Source organism: Dasypus novemcinctus, chromosome 5, assembly GCF_030445035.2.
Source record: "Dasypus novemcinctus isolate mDasNov1 chromosome 5, mDasNov1.1.hap2, whole genome shotgun sequence".
In the NCBI taxonomy this organism is placed as follows: domain Eukaryota; kingdom Metazoa; phylum Chordata; class Mammalia; order Cingulata; family Dasypodidae; genus Dasypus; species Dasypus novemcinctus.
In genome coordinates this window covers 20,004,326-20,030,973 of record NC_080677.1, presented here as the reverse complement: position 1 = coordinate 20,030,973, position 26,648 = coordinate 20,004,326, and the positions used below count along the sequence as shown (strand labels likewise).

The window sequence follows — 26,648 nt, the reverse complement described above, 5'->3', positions numbered from 1 at the left end:
GGTAATAAGATTTTCAGTTATACACAGATTCCGTGTCCAAAGGGCCTCCCTCTGTAGCTGTTATTTGTGCTCTAGTAATTGCTGGATCTCAGGGACACCGAGGCACCCAGCAATGACTGGATGAAGGAGCAGTGGGTGGGAAGGAGGCAGGGCTGTGGAGCACATCCTCAGTGGGAAAGCAAGCATATTTCTGCACAAATAACAACTCTAACAGAAACAGTTTCAAGTACGGCACCTGACTGAAACAAGCTTTCGAATAAAATGACCCATAAGAAGGAATTAGGCTAATTTTTGGAGATTACCAAAGGTTTATTTGGAATGACACAACACTGAAAACATAATTGTTACAGATCATTCGTTGATACAGCATACACCACCTATCTTATTTTAGGACGATCTGTGAAGATGAGTTGCATAAATATAAGGAGGTGGAAATATATAGGAGCTTTTTTTTAAAATAGTGCTTTTTCGGGGGTACATCTAGCCAATCTCAGGAAAACAGTAGTTAAGACTACTTAACTGCTCATCCCAACCAGTCTACATCCAGACCCAGCAGCTGGATCTAGCTTTTTAGGCTCTGCTTTCTCCAAAGGGAAAAACCGCTTTGCTTGCGATTTGTCATCTCATCCAGAAAATGCACACTGCAAACACAGATACTGTCAACCGTTTTGGCAATGGGATGGCTGGTTTTGCCTTGAGGCAAAACTGCAATTGTAATGCCGGACAGAAGAGCAATGCATGTACAATGGAAAGGAGAGAATAATGCACCTATGCATATGTAGACTTCTGCATACACATAGAGCCAGCAGTCATGGGAACTAGCTCGAGTGACTGTGTGTGCATATACAGATATATAGATAAATAGATAGGTGTGTTGGAAAGGAACACTGAAAACTTTTGCAGCGGTTTTTTGTCTTTTAAACACAGTAAACCTGAAAGGGAGACAGAGCGAGCACGTGCTCACACCGGCATGGGGAACAAGATAACCTCGTACTACAGGATAATTCATCACATCTTCTGCAGGGCAGCCACTCAATACCATACACTTGGGGCAGAGAAATTAAGGTTCTGGTCAGGAGAAGGCTAATTCAGACCTGGTGGGAGGGGATCAAGTACAAGGTCACCACAGCTCGAACAAAGCACAAACCTTTTATCGATAACGTGGGGGGTGAGTGAGGACTTTCTCCTTTTTTTTTTCTTTTACATTTTTTTTTTTTTTGCACACATGCTCCTTTCATATGTCTCTCCAAGCTTTGTCTGTTGTCTGGCATCAGTCCGTAAATCGTTAATATAATAGCAAAAGTGAACTCTTCAGGTTTTCACGGAGGTTTAAAATCCCAGCAGCCCAACTCTTCCGGCAATGCTTGTGGCCCTAATCGAGGCGCCGGGTGAAGTTCTCTGGAAAGAGGCCTTTGTGGGTGGCAAGGTCCCTGTACTGAAGCCAGTCTGACTCCTTCACTCCTACCAGCCAGCCCGCATCCTGCAAGGCAAACACAGGGCTTTCAGGATCCTGCCAACTACTCGAAAAAAATCCATATTGCCAAATAACTTGTCAAATTCACGTGTGGTTCTTCACCATGACACATCCCGCGTAGACTGCTGTGCTGTGATTCGTGGGAAGGCATGTCTCAGGTAAGTCAATACAACATAAATATTAAAGAACAACAGTTGAATTGAGTTGTTTTCTGTATAAAGTCCATTTAACTGAATGTTAAAATTAATATTATAGTTTTGCATAAAGTATAGTTAGTAGACTCTAGCTGGGTTATGACAGGACTCCTTAAGGGAGGGGGAAAGGATTCAAATTATAGACGGTACAAAGAGTGGGATCCCATCTGAAAACCAGGCACATGCAAGTTTCCTGTCCTGTGAGTCACAGTGAAAAAAAGACTCGAGGAAACTTGGATTTGAGTGTGGTCAGTGTGAGGCCATGAAAGGGTCTTTTACTTCATCCTGAACCACCGGTTTATAAGAGAAATTCTGTCCCCTAGCTCCCATCATGTAATCCAAATAAACCACTCTATGCTGTACAGAGTCTATCAAATACTAACAGCTAGGTATGTGCTGGCTGATATCCCGTCGTTGTTGTTGTTATAATGCCTAATCTTTCACATGTCTATAAACTATAGAGCACAATCTGATGTCATGACATTCTTGTAGGAGACATTCCTATGTTCTTATAGATTATTTCTCATAATCTAGGTGTGCCAAGCTAAAATGAAGAAGGCTAAAGAACCATTCGTGTATGGTCACACAGCACAAGAGATGATACTTGAAACAGAAGCGGAGGTCACTGCCTGCCGCCGGGCTGCTGATGATAAGCAGTCTATCTGGGAGGAACACAAAACATACAAATCATAGATGTGGGAAAGAGGGAAATGACCATTTTTATTATGTTAAGGAAATACAGGAAAGAGATGCCACTTAAGACGAGAATGGTTTTGATCTGACCCAATCCCCAATTGTAGTTCAAGTACATCAGATAAAATGAGGTCTCAAAAATTAAGAAGTTGAATGTATTCCCTTTTGATATAATCTAAGACTATAAATTGATGCTTCTGTGCAGACAAGAAATATAAGCATTTAGACAGGCCAATTTTTGAAAGGCAGAAAAAAACCACTGAGGAAAAAAATGATTCCATAAAATAACTGATAATATCCTAGCCAATGAGGAAAAATGCCCTCTTTAAAAGTACAATGTTATATATGTGAAGGACAAAAATGTACTTAAAGTAAAATATGATAAAGTTTTTTCTAAACCTCTAGTAAACATGTGAAAGGTCATTTTTCCCCACAGTTGTCTAAAATGGACTTAATTTACAGTGAGTGAAAAATCTAATGGAGCCAAACAGAATCAAGCATTTAAAAACTCTCAATAAAGAAAAAACAAGTGAAGATCTGGCATAAATCCATTGTCAAATATATTACAACACATAATTCTGAAATGCAACTTAGATCGTAAGGTGAAGAATATTAGCCAATATCAATCTTCAGCTGAGGAAAACATACAAAATTAAATTTTAATTGTAGAAAATATGGGGTAGACAAGACATCTGGTTTTGGTAATGGTAGAATACTTGTATCACGCTAATGCTTCTACAGATAACAATCATAAACACTGGAATATCGATATATATCCATATGAGGTATATGTGTTTCTATACCTAAGTATGTGTGTGTACATACACACATATACACACAACCATTTGCTATAAAAAATAAAATAGAAAATAGAAAATAGAATTGTATATAGTGGGTTTATATATATATAACAACTTTTTGAAGGCACTGGAGAGGGACCAAAAGCAGGCCAAAATTGCAGAGTATTTGACCCCTGAAAGTAGGGAACTTCACTGGGTAAGATCTATGCCAATTTGGTTTTTCTGCTAAGGAGTCGCCTCAGTCTGAGTGAGGCAGGACAGCAAGAACTCAAGAAGAAAGTAACTGTCTTGTTGCCAAGAGGTGCCAGAGCAACTGTACATTGATGGGGAAGATCCTGAAAAGAAGGAGTCAAAGAGAAGGTTCCCAAAGAGGCAGAAAACATTCCCTGAAATCCTTGGCTGAAATCCTTGGTTGACCTCCAAATTGCATATGAATAAGGAATCCTCCAAGGAGCTTGGGAGAAAGCAACAGCAGGAAGGTTGAAAAAGGTTAGTAGAGATTTAAGCACTGCCCAGTGCAGGGGAGACAGAGTTTGAATCCCACTAAGAGAGAGGGGCTTGATTAACTCCTCAGACTTCCTATTGAAATCACAGAAGGGCCATGTTTTAGTGTAGAGACAATGTCCGAGTACTAAGAATGTACATTAAGACTAAAGGCAAGATGGAAACAGATCCACACTAACAAAGTATAAAACAAACTTCAATGTATTCAAGGTAATTATCCAGTAACTTAAATGACTAATAAAAGTAAATGAATTTCAGAGATAGGAAACAGAATCCATAATGTTCACAATATATATCTATGGTACCTATTATCAACAGAAATATTAAATACGGGGAAAAAAAAAACCAGAAAAATGTGATCCAAAGGAAAAAAGGAATCATTAAGAATATGACCTAAGATGACCCACCTTTTGGAATCACCAGTAAGAAATTTAAAACCCCCATGATAAATGTGCTCAAGTATTTAAAGTGAAAGATGATAATGAGAGAAGAGATGAGAAATCTCAGCAGAAAAGTGAAACTGTATAAAGAACAGGAAATTAGAGAACTGTAAAAGTATGCCTGAAATGAAACGGTCACTGCATGGGTTTAATGACAGATTGAAAGTGCCAGGAGAAAGTGGCAATGCACTTGAAGACAGACCAATAGAAATTATCCAATCTGACTACCAGAGAAAAATAAATATCTATAAAAAGAACAGATTCCCATTTTATAGGGATTGTGGGAAGATGGTGATGGACTAATAGGTAGTGCTTAATGCTCTTACAAAAACAACAGAGAAAGAGCCAAAAGCTGTCCAAGGGACCTGTTTTGGGGTTCAGCACACTAGGACAGTGCCATACAACTCCTGGGAGGGACAGAAAGATGAAGAAGCTGAAATGGCAAACATGAGTTACCAAGCCCCTGTGGCAGCTGGAAAGGGTTCCCCTCCTACATCCCCATAAGCCAAACTCAGCATATAAAAGCATTACCTATCCCCCAGCATGGGACATGACTTCCGGGGATGAGCCTCCCTGGCACCAAGGGATTACTACCAAGCATCAACTAGCAATGCAACAGGAAAAATACCTTGACCAAAAGGGGAAAAGGGTAAAGACAAATGAATTTACATGGCTAAGAGACTTCAAAGTGAGTCAGGAGGTCATTCCAGAGGTTTAGCTTATGCATGACTCAACAGGATCCCATTGACTGCCAGAGTAAACACTGCCTCAAATAGTGGGCCTTCTGAGGACTCTCTGGATATACCCAGACACGACACACTACAGGCAGGGCAGACAGCTCAGGAGTTTGGTGCCCTACCAGCAGGCCTTACTTTGGAATTTATGCTCTCTGGTGTGACAGAGTCGGACTCAGTTGTGGTTTCCCTACACATGACTCTTCTGTCCCTCTATTTGAACCTACAGATAGTACAAGAGTTGATAGGTGTATATTCAGGAGACTTAAATCTTCAGACTTTCCATCTCAACAGCATTGTAACAACTACTCTCCAGTTCATTGGACTTCCCCAGGACAACTACCAAGGAGATGATGATGGACAGCAACCATCCCTGCAACTGCAAGCAAGACAGTCCCATCCATCTGCCCCATGGGATCTAAGCCCCTTCTCAATTAGAGGAGAAGTGGACATCACCATCCCAGAATCCTCAGGATTGGGGAATGAACAGTGGACTAGAGTAGACTTACTGTTATTCTACTATAGACTTACTGTGATTCTACCAATGGAAGGACTGTTAGCATTGATGTGGAGGCAGTGGCCACTAGAGGTTCTCAGGGGAGGGAGAGGGAAAAATAGGTATAATATGGGGGCATTTTCAGGACTTGGGAATTGTCCTGAATGACATTACAATGATACAGGCCATTATATAGCTTGCCATAACTTACAGAAATTGTGCATGAGAGTGTAAAGTACAATGCATGCTTAGTGGCAATGCTCCAAAATATGTTCATCAATTGTAACAAATGTACCACACTAATGAAGGATGTTGTTAATATGGGAAAATGTGTGAGGGGTAGAGAGTGGGGCATATGGGAATCCCCCACATTTTTTATGTAACATTTATGTAATCTAAGTATCCATTTTATTTAAAAAAATTAAAAAGTATATTATAAAAAAGGAAAAAAGCAACAATGTAGCAGCATTCCTTAAAGTTTTCTGAAGTCCAACAGTGAATGCTGTGCTGTGGTTAAAAGCCATTGTCACAATTAGCTTGCAGCATCTCAGAAAATAGAAACATCTTCAGGAAATCAGTGTCCAATGACCTTCAGGAAAAACTAGTTGAGCTGCAGCATCCTCCCATCTCCCCCTTTACCTGGTCAGCTTCCGAATCCGATGGGACCACTAGCACCACATCACCCCTATGTAAGGTAAGCTCATCAGAATTTGCAGCCTCAAAATCATGAAGCGTTTCCACCTGCAAAGCATTTTTAAATAACTGATTAATTATAGAAAGAAAAGGAGAAGAGGTAAAGTCACATCTCCCAACCTGATTATAAGCAGGCATCCTTAGAAACACAAAAAGATTAAAAAATGCACTATACCCCAAAGTAGAAGAAAATAAAGAAAGAAAATCTTATTCTCTGTTTACTTAATACACCCCATTCTTACAGACTGATACAAGGCCATTTGGGTGTGTATTTTGTAATGCAAGACCTTCTGCAATAGCTGAAGAATAGCTCATTAATTAAAAATTGAATCCATCTTATTATTTAGAGATCCACATTTTGTTATCATTGGTGCTTTATTATAGTCTTTTTACACTGCTCTCACTACACATTTTTTCACACATGAATTCATTCTTAAATCAATATACACACCCCAAATCCCATTTAAGGTAGCAGGTAGCAGTTACTTTCTAATGAGCAGACAGAGGGAGAAGTAAAAGAGAGTGTCGATTACTATTCACACCCCCACAACCAACAAACATATACAAATTGAAATGCAAACCCTGAAATATAAAATCAAACTATGAGGCGGAAAAATCCCAAACGCATTTTATTGGGGAGGATGATCTCCTTTAGCATGTGGTTTAAACCAATATTGTAATTATTCCTTGTTCTGTTTGTTTGCTGTTGGAAGATCCGATCCCTTCTGTTTTTGAAGGCTCTAAGTAACTATTTGATGGCCTCTCAGAGCAAAACTTTCTCCTGGTTCATTTAGACCTCTTTCCTCAGCCTCTCTGAGGACCATTCACATATTTATTCCCCTATTTTATTTTTGTTTTTTTTTTTTAAAGATTTATTTATTTATTTAATTTCCCCCCCTCCCCTGGTTGTCTGTTCTTGGTGTCTATTTGCTGCGTCTTGTTTCTCTGTCCGCTTCTGTTGTCGTCAGCGGCACGGGAAGTGTGGGCGGCGCCATTCCTGGGCAGGCTGCTCTTTCTTTTCACGCTGGGCGGCTTTCCTCACGGGCGCACTCCTTGCGCGTGGGGGCTCCCGCACGCGGGGGACACCCTTGCGTGGCACGGCACTCCTTGCGCACATCAGCACTGCGCATGGCCAGCTCCACACGGGTCAAGGAGGCCCGGGGTTTGAACCGCGGACCTCCCATATGGTAGACGGACGCCCTAACCACTGGGCCAAAGTCCGTTTCCCATATTCCCCTATTTTAAAGATACTGACAGGCCCCTTACTCCTTGAAGGTGCTGGTGCTTGAAGACCAAATAATTTGTGTGTCCCGCCCTCCAAAGGTAGATCTCCCAGGTGGAGAGCAGAGCAACGGTCCCAGGGGTCCCAGTTTCAAAGCTTGGTATGGGTGCAAGGCTGAGGCATCCACAAAGTGCTGGGGAGCCCAGAGGGTGGGGGAGATAAGCTCATCCCCTCCCCTGGGGCACAGCACTTCCTCAGTGGTCACCCTTCCTCCATTCATCAAAATAAGACGCTGCTGTAGTTCCTCCTTGGCCGGCAGCCTGGAAATCCTGCCATTCTACCACGTGATCTTCAGACATAAAGGGGAAAGCAAGACAGGGGGAAAAAAATACCTGTTCCAAAGAAGTGAAAGCAAAAATCTGAGAACCAAAGGTTTGAACAAAAGGGACTCCAAGCAAAGGGAGGAGCAGTGGCTATGAGATTCAGGAAAAGTAACAGACACAAAATGACCTTATAGAGAAAGCCGGGAGGCAACTCCTGCGTGGCGTCACCGGCAGGTACCACTTGATCAGCATCTGCAGCCGGTGCCAAAGGTGCGGGCTGAGGCTCCTCTGGGGTCTTCCCCTCTGTGGCCAGGGCGGGGGTCTCACTGGCCGGGCCCAGAGGAGCCGCCACTTCGGGTGCTTCCTGGGCTTCGGCACCCACGATGACTTCATGTTCTCCCTCCCCTTCGTGGTTGGAGGCGGGCTCTATGACTACGGAAGGAATGACCTTCTCCTGGGAAAGGAAAACCAGTATTACTGAGGCAGGTCTGGGACACTGGACATCAGGTCCTCTGTGACCTGCCTCAACCTCCCCTCCGGCACTCACTGCCTCGTTGCTCCCTGAACACGGCTTGCTCTTGGCAGCCTTCGGGCCTCTGCCTTGCAGAACCTTCCATCAGGATGGCTGCCCTTTTAACTCGTAAGTGCCAAAACCTTAGAGGGCTAATTTTCTGGATCTTTGATCAATTATGCAGCTAGGTAAGAGTAAGGCTCCTGAGGAAACTGAGGAAATGGACAAGAGACTGAAGGTGAGTGGATGAAAGACAATCCTGGAAAGGAATGTAATAGGATTTCAGGACAAAGCCCACTGGTCTCATTGGTGCAGTGGTCCATTCTTGTCCAGCTGTGTGCGGACGCTTATTTGAAGGCAACATTTAAGCTCCTTTGATTCCTTTTCCCAGAGCCTGCCTGGACTCCTGAACAGCCTGAAACTGTATTCACTGGGTTCAAATATCTAGCTTGTATTTAGACATAATCTACTAGTCCTTTGTTTCTTGAGTATCATTAGAACACATGCTACAGTCACTTCTTGAAGGCCAACAAGCCCACCCCAGCCTGCAAGAACTCTACTGCAGAGGCGGGTGGATAGGAGACCTGCCTTTTATTTTATTTTATTTTATTTTGTTTTCACGAAGATAAGCAAGGAGAGGAGTTTGACTAGTGCAATGGAAGTCCAAATGCTTACTGCATTTCAGATCAAGGTCAGCATTACCTAGGATACCGGTGCACATAACCACTTCCATTCTTCCATTAGGAGAAAATAATGCACTCTTTCAACAAGTGCACCAATAAACACAAAATACTCCTGGCATTGTGACAAGAAAATCTAAGGGAGCTAAAGCACATTCTTTTGAGTTACTAATCCAAGTACCACTGTTATCTGCTGTTTCTCTAACGGGATAAAAGGGATAACTAGGATTCCAGCTTTAAATAACCCTAGAGATTTTTGGAAGTTTCTTATGAGTAAAAAACTCAAGAGAAAGGAAAGCATAACCTGAAGTCCACTCATCATTGTCACCTGCCACAAGAGAGGGGAAGCAGACAGTGGGCTGAAGCAGAGGTGTCCGTTCACTGGACCTGGGTCTGGGGCTCCCACAGTCAAAGAGCATCTGGCTTTGTCACCTTCGAATGCTGCTGTGAGAGGTGAGGCGCTGCCTCCCTTGTAGGCAGGCAGGGGTAAAGGGTAAACTCCAACTTCATATGTGTATCCAGTGGCCCATGTCCCTTTTGAAAGTTCAACGTAGGGATAGACCTAATGGTGAACTGGGACACTCTAATAAAAATAGCAACCCCAAAACAGTAAAAATGGCAAGATGATTCAACCACTAACACTGCATTCTCTGTTTTATGGGTATTTTCCCTATTAGTCCACCCAACAGCCGTGTTGTCCTTTCAATATTTTGTGTACTCCCTGGGCATCCATCGGACTTTGGCTAAGCCACTTGCCTCCACACTGGCCTCTGGCCTAGTTAATAAACAGTTTTCCAGTCCTGGAGCATAAACTCTGCCAAAACCCAAACCCACATCTGCAGCCTCCACCCACGTCCCATAGTCACCTCACTCAAAACACACAGTTGGCTCCAAATTTTAAGCTACTCCTCCTACTGCCCTAGAACCCCCAGTCCCTGTTCCTTTCCTAGCACTTTTGTTTTAAACTAACCGATCTGTGACTCCCACGAGAAATCTACTAACCTTAACCCCCGAAACAAAATAAAAGCATAAGCCCACGGGTCCCTTCCGCTCTACCTGTGTGCTCCCCATCTGCCAGGTGAGTCACTTGAGCCGACCGCACTTCCTGTCAACTCCAAGTGGCGTCCCCCTCCCCCTGGGACCAGTGAGGAATGAATGCTTTGCTCATGCATCATTATCTCTGTTGGCCATCGTGCCACACCTGACCGCCACCTATTCAAATCCACCAAATTCAAAATCCAACTTAAACAATTCAGAACAGCCGTCATTCTATCACATCTTCTTGCTTCTCCCTCTATCCTCATCCTACGCATCCTCTGAGCTTTACTCCTTTTCTCCATCACTGTGTCCCCTTGTTTTCTTTTCCCCATCTGTAGTCTGCCTGGCAGTGATGTGAGCCACAGGCACAGGTGACCAGCATGAAACCTTGTGATGCTGACATTGAGAGGAGCCGGGGCCACTCTTCCCGAGAGTCAGTAAATTTGGGGTGGAAAGGGGCAACAAACCAATTCTACATCCAAAAGCTGTTATCACTGTAAACCAAGAGATAGGGCGTTCTGACTGGTACCATCTTCCCACAACCTCCACTTCATGTGGACTCTCACCTGAGGCGCTGCTGCTTCCGTTTCTCCTGGGAGAGGTCTGTCACCATCTTCAGCCTCCGCGGTTTCAGTGTCAGTTTTGGCCTCCTCTGAACTTACTCCTTCCTCAGCAGGGAGAGCCGCCTTCTCTGCTACTGCTTCCTCTGCTGGGACCCCCTCAGCTGCTGAGATCTGGCTTCCAACAACCCCATCGGCTTCGAGCTCAGGTGCAATCTGTGAACGACAAACCCAAACACCCCACAGCTCCATCTCCAGGGTTGAGTCCAACTCAATCCTTTGGGCTTCTCTCTACTCTCCTGAGGCCTATGTGATTTTGAAGCTTTCTTTGTAATTGACTGACTCCCATAAATCAGGTACAGCCATCTGCTATATGTTCATCAAAACTCTAACTTTTCTTCTTCTTGGGCACCCAACAACACAGCTTTGGCCTTGTAGCCAGGGGAGCTGGAGGAGACGTGCGCTTTGGCAAGACTATTAAGGTGTAGGTGATTCCTCCCACAGCTCTCTCCATCTTTGTTGCTGAAAGCAGATGACAAGGCCCTAGAGGACATTGGAGCCACAAGATAAAAGGGGTTCTGGCCCAAGACCAGGGTCATAGAGGAAAGCCACAAAGAAAAACAGCACCATCACAGGAAACCATGATTTAGAGAACTTTACATTTCAGTTTAAGCCTTAAAGAATTCATGGAGAAGGTCCCACAACTAAAACACATTCACCTTAAAAAATAGTTATGGGCACCTTCTCCATACGACTTCTTGAAAATGAAGGGAAATTATCATCCAATCTGCATAATTCTCCAGATACCTATACAGCCATGTATTTGCTAGAAAAAATAGGGGGAAAAATTAGACTTGGGGTCTTTACTTGGAGAAATAAAATAGAAAAAAAATGTGAAGTTTCTAAACTCAGAACACGGTTAAAAGGAGAGTCTGATATTTAAAATTTGCAATAACTAAAGAAAGGGGGCATAGTCAGAAATGTTAGTATTGAACAAATTGGTTTTGGAGCTAATGTTAACAACATTAGCTTGGCAAAGCTGATTTCAGAGGTTCAAATCTGAAAGGAGGTAGAAGATGGAGACTACTGGTTGATCTCATATAACATGCAGGACACATAACTCAAAAAGTGATCTTGCTACCTGATGCGATTAGGATTAACCATTCCTTTTCTTTATTCAATAAGCTACCACCAGTCCATCCTATTCAGTTAGTAAAGCCTTAATGTTGCAGATATTAACTTTCAAACTCAAAACACTGAAAAGGGCAATTCTGAGTCAGTGCGTGTGGAATGGGCAGCAGAGATGGGAGATGAAGAGATGGAAAGTCCAAGCTGCACCCCTACATTCATCATGAGCAATGAAAGAAACCTTTCTTCTGGCTCAAATTTACAGTAATAAAGAAAAAGTAACCTGCTATAGAATATATTTTCTGTACACGATTTTACTTTGGAAATGAAAAAAAAAATGACGTTAACAGCCATATATGGCCAGGTAGTCCTCCAATTCTTAGGAATTTACTTCCTTCCCCTGAGAATCCTCTACTCTAAGAATTTGCCTCTCCGAACAAAGTGTGCAGTGGTCCAAAACAGTCACTAGCCAAGACATAGCATTTATTTTTTTTCCTACCCTGTTATTAAAGCACATAAGCACAGAAGAGTAATCCTTTTACAAGAATTTGTAACAGCTACTTATTTTGAGTGAATTATAAATGTTGATAATTATTAAAGTGGGGTAACAGGTACATAGGAATTTATACTTTGGTGAGTGGTTGAAAATTCCCACAAAATATTTTAAAATAATAAGAGAAGTACATCTCTTATTTTAAATAAACAGTTTTTTAAATTGATGTTTTTGTTACTGTTATGAAGAGAAATATAATCAGAAAAATTAGGAGGGCATCTTAATTCCAAAAACAACAACAAATGATTGCTTCAAGCTTTATTGTTGGAGAAATCAACAGGCTTTCTTCAGGATCCTGAGGGCCTAGCAAAGCTTCTTTCATGTTAGAAATTATACATAAAGACACACAATGGATGTATCAGCTCCAGTGCAGAAAGCAAGCTGTGTTGCCGTAATTCCAAGTTATTTATGATTTCTATCTGTCTGTAAAACCACATTGATGGAGTCAACATCCCACTGATTCCAGCATCTTTGAACGAAATTAACTCTATATACAGACAGAATGGGGGTAGTAAAAATCATTAGACACACACGCATACACACATACATAATACTATAGCTCAAAGGCGTAATTATATTATTTGAGAGGCTACTTCCCCAGGAGATTATACATAAATCCTCCCATACACGCATGTTCCAAGCACATACTATTAGTAATTGGATTTTACTTTCAATGGAATTGAAGTATGGTGAGTGCTGCTGAAGGTAATTTTTTGTCTGCATCAGATTTTGCTATTTCAAGAAGTATATGTGATTGCCTTTCACTTGCCAAATAATTTAAACAGGCATTACTTGCTGCATATGATTTAGAACAGAGAGCGTGGACGCTGTGATGCCAGCTGACCAGCAGGTGGAGCCCAAGGACGCTGTCTGACCTTGCACTGAGGTGCGCTGACACAGCATGAGCAAATTACTCCCAGCTTCAGCAACTTGGCAATGACCTGGGCTCTTTCACGGAGGACACAATGCAGCTTGTAGAAAATCACTGCTATGAATGGTGGCCAATAAAGATCAGCGAAATACTAAGATTAACAAAATGGGCAAAGGTGGAATACAAGGAAATGATTTAAATTCTTTTCTGAGTCCATTAGCTATTTCTCTAGCCACTGCTTAATCAACACTTTGATTTTACAGAGCTGAAGAACATTACCTAAACACAGAAAGATCATCCACTATCTGTATTTCCTCATCTTTGCCTGGCTCTGGTCTAAACTGAGGGGTACCACAATCCTCCTTTTATTTCTGGAAACTTGCTCCACGTTTTGCTCTTACCAAAATATTTTCAGTCCATATTTACTGACTGCAGTGATAGAACATAAACATACAACAGAAAATAGGAACCCATTTACTCAGGTTAGGTGTTAGCTCTAGATGAAATCAAGGAAAGCTTATTCCTCTTTTCACAATTATTTTTATGTGTTCCAATTTGTTAGCTATTTGTGGATTAGGAAAACAAAGCGTTTTCTAAATTCTGCTTGCTATAGTAGATGTTACATGTGCTAGGAAAAACCACAATGTTAAATGACTGCTGTTTGCTTTTTTTAAAGTGTTTATCCCAAGATGATTACAGGAGTGTATCTACTATTTCAAGTGTTTGATATTCAATGTCATTAACTTTTCCTCTTCAGTCCAAATGATGAGAAACAACATTATCTCCCTCTCAGCCAAACGGTACTATTTGTTGGCCAAATATATTTATGATGGAAAATACCTAAAGCAAGGAGACTGAAACAAGTTTTCCCTGACCCCGGGCACGTGCTTGTTACAATTCCCCTGGGGTCCACGAAGTTCAAGCAGCTTGTCTACTGCTCATTTGCATATATTCACACTGGAACCACAAGGACCAGCTTGGAGCCCTCCCTTGAACCTGGGAACTGCAGCTCTTACTTTGCTACACTGTAATTTCTTACCTTCTATCTCAACATTTGATGGTGGCATTCTCTCCAGGGTCCTTTAAAACCAGTAACTGTGTTAGGAAAATTTTCTGGAAATGGGATGAAATGAATGCAAAACAAAAGCAGCCTAAGTATCAGTTCCACAAACTAGGGAAACAGAACTGGGTGCCTGAGAGCTCAGATGAGTAAGGGGAGTGTCAGGCTGCCAGAGAACTGGTCCTCTCCTGGGCATCCCTGATGTTTGCTTCCTTGTAATATTAGCTCTAAACAATGCTTGAAAAGCAACTTATGAATCATGTCACTAGCCTGAAGATACTTTATCCTTTTATCCCATATGGGAATTTCATAGTTATCTATAGGGTAGGCTATTTTAAGTGAAAATGGGTATTTTCCTGATTAAACAAAATGGATTCCACTGACTTAAAAAATAACAAAAGAAATAACCAATGGTAATATTCTAATGTACTTATTTTTATTCATTTTTCTCTGCATAGTTTGATTTATTTAGTAAAACATGGATCATGTTTCTTAGAAAAACTGTATCAATGGCTACATAATACTTTTACTGATTTATCTATTTACAGTATATGTAATATCAAGTACAGGCTACAATGAACACCCATGCACCCTCAGCCTAGGATCGTCAACTGACACGTTGCTACTTTATTACATGTCTATCCATCTATCCATACTAATTTTGATACATTTTTTAGTCTATTGAAATATATGTTCATAAAGTATTTTACAGGAATTTTATAGGAATGCTATAGCCCTTGTGTACTTGAAAATGTCTTTTTGCTGCTTTCATATATGAATAACTACTAATGTGGGATAGAATTACTACGATGTGCTTTTGTTTGTTCTAGAATTTTTTAACACTTTAAAAAAATTTTAAAGATACTTTAGATTACAGAAATCTTACATAAGAAATACAGGGGATTCCCAATGTGCTTTTTTTTTTATTCTCAAAATCTGTTCTTCTAACATCTTCTGACCTTTCGTATTGTGAAGGACAAGTGTGAGGCCTGCCTAATTGCTCTTTTGCAGTACGTACTTTTTTCCATCTAGACACTTGCAGAACTGAGTTTTTAACTTTGACTTTGAAAATTTTAAAGGATATATGCAGATGCTATTCTCTCGTCATTAATTTCACATTTTATTGGTGATTTCGTATGACCTGCATGCAGGCATTTCTTCAATGATCAAAAGTTCAGCTTAAGCATGTTTTCTTCTATTGTATTAGTTACTACTGTACTGTTCCTTCTCCATTCTTCAAAGTCTCTACTACAGGAATAGCAATTATCCATGAGTTGTACCTTTACTCTTTGGTCCCCAAATCCTTTTCATCCTCTGTGCTTGTGCTTTTCCTCTCTGTGCTGGGAGAGCTCCTCTGGTTTGTCCACATATCACCAGATCAATTATCCACAGTGTTGCTTCTGGTCTTTAGTATTTCTTATGTAGACTTTCATTACAATACTACATTTCTTCCCCTTAAATTACCTTCTTACATTATTGAGCTCCCTTTTCATCTGCCTCAGAAGCAACTCTCTTTTCATCTCAGTGTGGTTGCCTTATCATCTCCTCTTCGATCTTGAATTTCACATAACCAAGGTCACCTTGAATTTTGCTAACAACAAAAGGAAGACAATTTTTTAAAATTTGTTTGTCCCATGGGTAAATTTTTGTTGTTGTTCCTTAAAGAAAAATTTAACTCTGTATCTAGACGATCTAAAACACCATCTTTCCCTCTTTTGTGTTGTTCTACAGGCCCCATGCTAATTTTTAATGTATTTGCTAAATACATCTCAACTTAGGTGAAATCTCTCTAGGCCTGGTTTTCCCAGGATACATGGTAGATGGATTCTCCAAGTTCCATCAGTCAGTATCTGGGGACTTTTAGATGTCCTTTTCAGAAAGATTCATTGAATTTCTACACACAACCATCTGTCTTGAACTCCCCCACTGCCAAATATATGTGTAAAAGCATGTAATTCTGTGAGTATCAGAGGCCCAAAGTGGTCTGGATGCTTCAGAAAGATGCTTCCATACTCCCTGGTCCTGCATGCCAGTTACCTTCTGTATCTGTGGGAATGGATGGAAATACCACATACTTTTCAGCTGTTCTGCTTCAAGGATGCCCTCATGTTTTAGTTTTTGGAAAATTCTCCTAGGTTCTGGAAGATTATTGGCTAAGATTCCTAGAATCCAGTACTATTGAAATGTCAACTCTCTTTATATATTTAAGTGTAACAAGCATTAAAATGGAAATGGTGACTCTAATATTGTTTTTCATGATGTGATTTATTTTTTTTAAGGCTTTCAGTTTCTCATACGATTTCTATTCATGCATTCTCCTGGGATAAAATTCATTTTCATTAAAATACTCCTGGAGTAAGTAACACAAATGACAAGTAAAGGATGTAAGAGATTTATTTTCAAATTTTAGCTGAATGACTTTCTTTCGTGGCTACAGGCCATTTTTTACTAGAGTCAGAAAGTAGCCATCTTCCTGACATTTGCTCTTGGCAGAGACATTAGGTTGAAAAATCACAGAATTCTAGTCTTACCACTTTACCCCCACATGGAGAGTAATTACTCTGATCCAGCACAGGTTTCTGCGTGGCAATTTTAGTAAATGCACATTCTGTAACCTATGGGGGAAACTGAAGTTTATAGCCAATCTACAAATTTCCAGGCACTATCCCAGGTGTTTTTTATCTATGACATATCATTCTCATAGCAACCCTACTAGACATTACCCTCATTTTCTAGACAAGTCACTTAATGCTTAAAGTTGTAACTCACCCAAACTGTAAACCTGGATTGGAACACAGTTATTTCTAACTCTAAACTCTGTGTTTTTTTTTTTTACACCATCCCACACTCAAGCATTCCATGGTGATTCTGAGACCTGGAGTGCCTCCCACAGATCAACAGGTTCACACTGATGAGGAATGTAAGTGTATAAACAGCCAATGCTTCACTCCTGGAATGCCACTCTTTAAACTGAGATACATAGATTATTAATAAGATTTTTCTTTAGTCACGTTCACACACTATCGGGGCCCCGAAGCAAGCATGTCATGAAGTCCCTATTAATCAAAAGCAGATTATGTGATAAAGAGATAGCAAGAAGAAGTAGATTGAAATTTCTCTGCATTATTTTTGCTAATAATCCTGTTGATGTCTTTTTTTTTGGAAAGACAGGTACAGAATGGGACAAGAGAAAGACCATCCAATCTTCACCTAGATGATTGCACTTCAAAGTTGTAACTGAGAACATGTAGAAATTGCACTCTTGGCTTTTCCTAGCTATGTTCACAAGCTAGAGAGTAATAGGATCCCAAAGTCAGAAGGGCCATAGGTCTCACCTAGCCCAATGTTCCCACGCCACACATGAGTAATTGTGATAGGGTGGAGTAGCACTCAGCATAGAGCTGCAGATCCGAGTTCTAGTTTCGGTGCTTCCAGTCATTAGCTCTGGCACTGAGGTAATCCGGCAAACCCCTCTGGACCTGGGTAAACTCACAGGGAAGAGTTACAAAGGGAGACAGGGGTGGGAATCCTGGCTACAGGTGACTGTTGCCTTTTCCTGATCATCCTTTACTCTGGATCTAACTCAAGCTCTTGACTCATCTAAATTTCCTGGTGTTTGTATGAAAATACAGAATTTTCTTCTAGATTCATTTTCAAGAAAAGCAGCTAGGGTTGACAGCACATCACTATGGCTCCAAAAAGAGAAGATTCCTGTACTGACCCTAGCAGATGGCAGGAACTCTTCATACAACCTGTATTTAAAATGCCACAGGTGACACCTTCCTTCAGCGTGACTGGGGGCAGGCGAGCTCCCTTCAAGATGGCACCTGGTATTGCAAACTTCATTGGACACATCTGTATTTCCTTTCTAATAAAGGAGTTTAGTGGGTTCTTCCCCCTTGACCTTCATCGCAATCATCTTTTTCAATCTACTTTCCTAGTATTGCCTGCAGTGCCATCATAAACCCTTAGCAGCCAGATCCCAGTGCAACTTGGTTGCCGGCAGCTGTGTTGCCATGGCAACACCTGTCAGACTTAGCAATACGACCTTCTCTAAAAATTAAGGTCTTCTTCAGAGATGCCAAAGTTAATGAAGTTTTGGTTAATCTGGTCTATAAGGTCATGGCAAAATATCCAATAATAATACATATCATCATTTAAAATTTTAGTGAAAGATTTATTTGCAACATATACAGGAGAAGAGGAGAGGAAATGTGGATTTATCTTTTCAAGAAGGTAAGTATATGCTGTGCATTCTCGGAGATGGGGAGATGAGCAAGTACTAGTTTTTGGGGCAGCCACAATGGATAGCCTACAATGCAAGATACAGTAGAGGCTGCATAAGGAAAATGCCCTTATAGCCCAATGAACATAGTACATTGCCTGGCCTTGTTATCTGTGAAAGATGAGCAGTGTTTGTTGCTGCTGCCCAACCTGCCTTCCTGCGTGTGGGCCCAGGTTGAGGTCGGCAAAATCAGGACTGCCAGACAAACCCAGAGTTTAGACCAAGAACTGGTGATGTGCAACTCCCCTAAATGGGATCATGCTCTGGTGGCAAAACTCCAAGCCCCCACCCTGCCAAGAACCACAGACAACTCAGAATGCAGCCTGGGATCCAACCAGATGGCCGTGGGAGGGCCTGAATCCCAACCCTCTCATTTCCCAGCCTGGGAGCAGTCTGCGGCCTTGGTAAATAAAATGGAATCCATGATGCTTTTGTCACCCCAACTGCTTAGCCAAGGGAGGCTGGGAAGAAACCATAAACAGAGGGTGCTCTCAAACACAAGGACACAGAAACCCTTCATTTCTTAAAGCAAGACATTGTAGATTTTTGAGAATAGTAAGAGAACTTCGAGTTGATCAAGTCCAACCTATTTGCAGCAGAGAAGAGGAAACTGAGGCAAAGAGAGGCAAAATATTTGCCCAAGGTTACCTTCCTGCTCAGCCAGGAGGCCAGTCTCCAGACTCCCAATTCAGGGTCTTTTTAGTACAGCCCCAGGAATACTCATTTTGGAGTCCAAGTGGGGGGGTTAAGACACATGCTGCCCCAGAAGAGCTCAATGTTGAGGCTACACAAGAGTTTGTCTCTCTTTGGCTCTGCAGCTACAAACGAGGGACGTCATCAAATCTAAGCATTATTTGTGAGAAGCCCTGGTGACATAGGGGGGAGATTCTGTCTATTGTGACCTCAATGACCCTAATTAGATGTTATATGAAATTAATAAGCTCTTTTTAAAGGCATGGGATCTGAAGTAGTCAACAGAATCCCAGAATTAAAAGTTCTGGGATTTGAATTCCATGCCATCATTTTCTGGGCGTGTAATCTTGGCTAAACCACTAAATGTTCCTGTGCCTCAGTTTCCTAAATCTATAAAATGGGGTAATGAGACCTACAAAATATGCATTTAATGAGATTACTATGAAATAACACATGTAAAATGCTGGCAATCAGTAGTATCTATTATTATGATATGGCCCCTATTCACCATATCTTAAGCCTCTTGCCATTTTAGTCCTTTCCCTTTTCACCTCAGGCCACACAGAGTAATTCTCAAACGGCAGCAATTGAGCTTTTTGTGACTCTATGTTGAAACAAAGGCATTTTGCCAGGGACCAGAAAGGGCTCTCAGATCTCAAATCAAGCACTTTTTCCTGATCATACTTATGGTTCTAGCTCATGTCCAAGGAGGACTAATGAGAAGTGGGCCATACAAAGGGTCTTTCTACCATGTAGATGTTGAAGAATGGAAAGAACAAGAAAGGGCATCAAGTGAAGACAGAACTGCAACACATACTGCCTGGATGGTCTGTTCCACACTATTCACAGACTGAAGAAATCTCAGCACTGTCACCTGTAGAGTGGGAGAGATGAGCCAGGAGAACAAACCTCTAAGGCTCTTGCAGGTCTATATTCTAACTACATGAGGTGGGAGGGGACTCCATGTTGATGGAAGAGCTGTTTTCCAAATAGAGAGTTGAATTTTAATATTTGAATGGGCTTGGTTTAATACTGGTTTCCAAACTGTACCAACAGCCAGGCATGGTTTCAATGGATTAAGCCTAATACACACTAAGAAAGAAGAAAGAATGTTTGACTCTGAAGTTAATTATTAACAAATCCACGTTAAAGACATCAAGTTAAAGCACCTGATTAAGGATGTGACCAAAAGCATATGTCAAAAGTAGTATTTAAAAATCACTAGGTACACATCATCTACAAATGCGCTGCTGGAGGGTATGAGAACGATCTGAATTTGAAGTTTATAGTCATGTATAATTAAAATAATGTGGGAGTTATGTAAGGTTATTATTTATAACCATTTGTAAGGTTATCATTTTGTAATAACCTTACAAAACTCCCACATAATCCTTTTTCAAGAAGGGGTCTTGGGATGTCAGACCCCTGAAAGCAGGGAGATGCTTTGTGCAAGCTGCCACTTGGCAGTTGGCAGGTGTTTAATGAATACTGAATGCCAGCCCTATATCAAAACAGCAATGCCTCATTTTCCAGAGCTGGAAACCTACAAATCATGACAACCTTTGTGGTGAGGTGTGGAGAATGAGTTTTTCACCAACATCTTGTTACCTTCATTTTCTTCTTGGCTATCTTCAACTCTTCCCTGTGACTCAGTTCAATGGTAGAGAGAAAAAAGGCTCTAGGTCCAGCCATTTGTGTCAGCTGGTTGCACCTGGAGCTCACTGGCCTTTTCTCTCTTCTAGAACCACCACAAAGGGGGTGCAGCTGAGGGGACAGGGCCAGCTCTCTGAACGCCCACATCTCCCTGGCAGTGAATGCAGAAATATTCCCTATCTAGTGGTCCTAGAATGAAGCTTCCTAGAAGATAAAGACCTCTCAGAGAGGACCAAGAATCTTGTTGAGCTGCCAGTTTCTCTAGGACCAAGAAAGAGATTTGTACTGATGGGACAGAAAGGAGAATGAGTTACTTAGAGTTTCTGATATGAGGCAAATTTGAAAAAGAAGGGAGTTTATGTTCAGCATCTGCTGCCTTTTCCTTCCCAGAGTACAGATTTCACCAACCTCTGCTTATCTTGAGGGAAATTGCTTTTAATGATGCCAATAACAATATCACCATTATTTCATTGAACGAGGAAGTCTACGCGTCAGGTGCTCAACTAACGGCATATATTATTTCTTAGTTCTCAGTATTATTAACCGCATTTTATATTTGAGGCAGTCGGGGCATAGATGTCACAGAGCTACTATGGAGCAGAGTGAGAAAACGACTTTGGATCACAATAAGTAGCTTGCTTTTCCTAAATATGAAAAGTAAATTATTTGAGTGGAAATGAAGAGAAAGAAAATTACCATATAAATATTTTTATATTTTAAGTTATCAGGCTGTAGTCCCTTTCAGGAGCCTAGACCATAGTGACAGTCAGTCAAGAAATCAATGAATCCAACTTTACTGGGCATCTATTCCACACCCTGCTGTGTGCTGGACACGGTGAAAGAAAAGCGAAACAAGAACCACTTGTTTTGCTTATGGAGCTGATACGTAATTAATTGCTAATGGGAATGCAATCAAAGAGAAAAATCATTTCCATGATTTGTTTCTGAGAAAGGCAAAAAGGAACAAGGCTCTTAATTTTAAAAATCTGCTTCATAACAATTTAATTTAAGGCATGCTTTAATGTGAGCATTTAGAGTTGGGAGAGAATTCTAGTTCAAGGAAGAGACAATAAATCAAGCTTTTCTGGCTTCCTGTGATCTTCAGTGCCTTCCTCTGATATATTGGGACATGACATTAAGAGGCGCAGTGAAAATCCTGGTTTTCCATGTTAGTCGATCGATAGAAGGAGAAAACTTAAATCATGCGTCCCATGCATGGGACTGTCACAGAAAGATACCCCAGTCGCTGTTTAAAGTAGGGATTCCATAAGAACTGTGAGGGCAGGAGCCTTATCTATTTGCTGCATCACTGTGTCCTGGGGTACAGATGAGCCTGATACCTAAAAGGGACTCAGAATACTTTTCAACTAATGAAGGAAATGAGTGCATGCATCTAATTCAAGCAGCTAGAAATACTCCTAGAAAAGATGAAGTTGATAGACTAGAGTCTGGCATTTCTGATATGCATATGTTTGTTGATTTAAATTGCTCTCAGCAAGCTAATTTAAATATGGTGAAATTAAAAATCACACACACACACAGAGCAAGGCCAAAAATAGCCCTCAAAATCATGGTTCAGAGTTTCATCTTCCATGAATCTCCAAAACTTCTAAAAACATATTTGCCTTAGTCTTTTCCCAATTTCTGTATTTTGCAAACTATGCTAACCCTAAATTTCATTACAGCATTTTTTAAATTAAAAACAATAAGAAAAAAAGGCATTGGTTCATTTGAGCAAAATATCACAAGCTGACAGAAACTGAGAGAAAATTAGAAGCAGCCTCTCTATGAGAAAGTAGAATAAACGTGGGTAAAAACTTCTTTTCTGAAAGGTAAGTCATACATAATAAGTGATAGTTATAAACTAAGAATATATCATCATTTGGATTTATGGTTATCTTTATCGGTTTTTAAGTTAATTTTCTGACATATATATTGAAACAAGTGTTGAAATGCTTTTTTTCCTAAAGAGGATTTCCTTTATTTATACAACATAGAAACATTTGGGGATGGAAAAGTGAAAACGTTGGTTTTAAAATATATCCTACAGATATTCCATTGAAATTTGGTATTGTGGGGAAAAACTAAAGACAGTACTAGCTGTGTGGGAATAAAACAACAAAACAAACATGCAATAATTAAACTTTTCTTGAAAGCTCCAGGTTGCTGTGTGAACCATTGGTAGAAATTCCTGTTTTTGAAATTACACTTGCCTCTTTCTTTTACAAAACCACCACAAACTTTACCTCAGATGAAATGCATTCTGTCAAGACCTGAACTAATAACTGTGTGGTGACATTTAGGCAGCAAAAAGGATTACCTCAAAAGGTCATGTCAGCTCAATCCTGACTGATGACAACCACGGCCAGTCTGTTAATTAATGCTCAGGACACAACATGGAATTTTATGGTTTTACAAGTAAATATCACAAATCTAAAGACAGAAGGGGCCTTTCTTTAGGAAAAAAAAAATCCCAATATTATGATTTTAGATTATAACCAGAAGAAGCCATAAATCTCCCATAGAGAATAAAATACATTCTGTGTGATGTGATTTACTTGAGTACAATGGACATAAGGGGAAATTTTATTTTATTCAGGTACATCAATTTTGAAAACTTCAAAGTTAGAAACTTTCAAGGAACATTCTAGGTAAACTGAACTATTTGTAAGCTGCCCCCTATTAACTAACACCATTTACTATTATTTTTCAGTTTGTGTGAAGATGGAGAAATGAATTTCTGAATTTGGAGAAGGTGGGTCATACTGTGTTCTTTATATCACCTGTACATCTCTGCAGGTAACTGACTCCTTCATAAGATTTCTCAAATTTCCTTAAACTCCAAAAGGGATTAAATTGTTGCTTCTCTAAAGCTTATCTGTAAGCCTTAGGAGAAAAGTAATTTCAAAATGAAGAATTCTTCCATATATCATCTTCCCCAACCGTAGGGAGCTGTTTTTAGTGATGGTTGATGATGATGTAATAGTTTTAATATCATCCTTGGTTAAGGGGATTAAAAAATCATGTATATGAACTCCCCAGCACATAGTAAGTAGTCAATAATTGGTAGCTATTAATATTGTTCATTGGAAAACCACCTGAATTCTGAAAAAAAAATAAGGACCTTCTTACACAAGTTTATTACAATGAGGATGAGCTTAAGAGGTCTTTGAATTCTGAGAGGGGTGGGAGAACCAATGTCTGGCCTGTACATTTACCATGTTAACTTGTCTGTGCCACAGCTTCAGTCTATTGCACAACATCAAATGCTCTTGCTGAAAACCAGGACCTTGTGGCATGAAGCCTTACACTGAATAGTTTGGGGCCTGGAACCAAGGTAGGTTAAAAGCACAGGTGAAGCTGAAGCTCATGCTGCTCTTCAAAGAGGGAACTTGGTAAGAACTTTTCATAATTGAAGCGTTTTCCCTCAAAGCCTACATCGATAACATTCACATTTCCCCTATCTTCCATATTCTTTTGAAAACCAATTCTCTTTTTGCAACTTTTTATTTTGAAATGATTTCAAACTTACAGGACAATTGCAAAAATGATAAAAGAGGCAAAATTCAAGTTTTATCTTTCCCTTCCTTGTTTATGTAAATATCTTAAACCTAAGGTGGATGAGCAGATCACAATGTGACACCAAATGAAAATGCCCCATCTGCAATGAACTGAGATCCCCAGTGACTCTAGGGGTGGCAGGTAGGAAGAAAAATTATGGATGCTGAAGTAGGAACCTCAGTCCTGGTCAACAGTCCATGAAAGCAGTGCTTCTAGGTGGGACTCAACCAAGCAGAACATATTTCTCATTTTCCCTAAAAGACTTGGTCCAATTCTGTATCGTTACATGGAAACTATAGTTTTTCTTGAGTTATTCTTTGTATTTCCCACCCTCTTACTTACTTATTTTTCTACTCTATTAATAAATTATAGACTATCCCTTTCTTTCCCCTAAAATTACCTAGGGAGAAAACAGCAAGATATATAACTTTCATTTATTTAGTTAGCTAATCTAGGCAATATTTTTTTTTGTAAGAGGAGATCAGTTTTCTATTTGAACAGATTCTAGGAAGGCTTTATTAAATGGTATCCTGATTTGAAATTCTTTGGGGACATTTTACTATATTTTAGAAGGAAAATGTTTTCCATTTTCCACAGGTATATTAAAGTAAATTTTCCGTGTTATTACTCAAAGCCATCAAGGGTGTTTGTTACACTACACAGTTGAACTTGGTGCCAATTAGAATCCACCTGTTTGTGGATGGGCTGTGGTATGTGGCTTGTGGCACAAGGAAAGAGCACAGGTTCCACTCAGTGGGTTCCGAGTTTCCTTTCTAACACAAAATACATTCTCAAGACCCTTCTTATTGTAAGAGCCAGTGCCAGACTTGGTTTTGAGAAAACGATTACACACATAGGAATCCCTGTTGACTCATGGATTTGTGGTTAAAGGATTTCAATTCCTCCTTGAGCTTAACAATCCAAAAAAAAACCAATATTGTAAGTAATCAATAGGTAGACACAACCAACAAATATATTAACCTTATTTTTTATTGCCTGTAGGTTGGTCCCTAGTGAAGGCATGTCCCCTGCCATTACAGAAAGAGAACCTTATGGAAAGGCCTAATTATTTGTGAATTCTATGGCCTGTCTACCATGAATGGGAGAGGGTCAAAAAGAATCAAGACATGCCTTATAGAGAGCCAAGCCCATGGCTATATGACAGATAAGTTCCCTGGATGTCTTGTGAAAAATAAAAGAGAAGGGAGTTTCAGGGTCAAAGGAACCTGGGTGCCCTAGTAGATATAGAGTTGATTGGCTAAGGGAGCCATGGGTGAGAAGGGGAGCACAGGATGATGACACAGTGAGGCATGTGTGCGAGGGACAGATGAGGTGCTAGGAGCATGACTTTGGAAGGTAAGGTAGACGAAGGGTAAGAGGTGACGCTCACCACTGCCTCCTCCACTGGCTCCTCGGCCTGAGTGTCAAGTCCAGGGCCCAGTCCAATGGTGGCAGGTGTCACTGCAGCAGGAGGCTCCTCTCCTTCTGGCTCTGTGGGTGCAGCCTGCTCAGATTCAGCCTTTGTTTGGCGGGGGAGGGGGGGCAGGGGAGGGTAGAGGAAAAACATTCAATATGTGAATAGATGAAATCACAGAGCACCAGACCATTAAGGTTTTCTTTGTCATCCTATAGGCAACTGACTTCATTAAATTTGTGCTGGAAAAACTTCCCACATTGGAGATCATGGCTTTTATAATAGAACTGAGAAGTCGAGGGGTGAACTCAACTAAGCTTCTCATTTTATCAACAAGAACAGCCATTTCCCTTGAAGTTACGCAAAGACTTATGAATTTGGCTCCTCACTGCACCTACTTGCAGCATTTTGACTACTCACTTCCTTAGGACATGAGAGCCTAAAATGGGGCTTTCTGTTATTTAGAAGAGACTGGGAGTGCCTAGGAGCACTCACATGTGCCAGCAGGAAGGACTGAGGAAGAGATCATGGGGTGCACGGTTCTGGGACCTCCCAGTTCTGTTGATATGCACAGACGCAAACATCACGGGTCATCCCGATCTTCACGTTAAAATGCATTCTTTTTCACCAATTAGTCACTATGGCACTACTGGGCCACTTCTCGGTCTGAGCAGGACCACCTCCCTGGCGAGTAGCCACTGAAATCTCAGATACTCTGCTGTCTTACTGTCTCATTGTAAATTTCTCTTCAGCCCCTCATTCCCTTTTTTCCCCTCCAACAAAATCTTTAGCAATCAATTCATATTAAAAAACTAATTCTTTAAGGAACTTCAGGGTGGTATTCCATTTGATATCATCTAGACCCTTTCAATTATGTCAGCAAGAGATCAGTTTTTCATTCTACTTTCCCTGTGTAGGCATCAACCTGATTCCAATTATATGCTGAATAAGACCTCTGGAATTTCTTAGCTCAAAAACTTATTAAACTATTTTTTATTAGAGAAGTTGGGGTTCTACAGAACAATCATGCATAAAATACAGGATTCTCATATACAACCCTATTAATAA

The 26,648-nt window shown here is 40.6% G+C and overlaps 1 protein-coding gene across 2 annotated transcripts in view; it reads right to left on the bottom strand.

The window, feature by feature from the left end:
• Window positions 1-279: 279 nt before the first annotated feature.
• The window catches only part of AMPH (amphiphysin), a 267,871-nt gene continuing 241,502 nt past the window's right edge, over window positions 280-26,648 (bottom strand). Inside the window, exons 17-21 of one of the 2 annotated variants that reach the window (XM_058296765.2) lie at window positions 25,557-25,685; window positions 10,369-10,578; window positions 7,761-8,027; window positions 5,975-6,076; window positions 280-1,480 (exon numbers count right to left, since the gene is read on the bottom strand). In XM_058296765.2, coding sequence (XP_058152748.1) covers window positions 1,373-1,480; window positions 5,975-6,076; window positions 7,761-8,027; window positions 10,369-10,578; window positions 25,557-25,685 — 816 coding nt within the window. In that variant the 3' untranslated portion in view covers window positions 280-1,372. The remainder of the gene's footprint in view (window positions 1,481-5,974; window positions 6,077-7,760; window positions 8,028-10,368; window positions 10,579-25,556; window positions 25,686-26,648) is intronic. The other variant, XM_058296766.2, reaches the window with a different exon arrangement.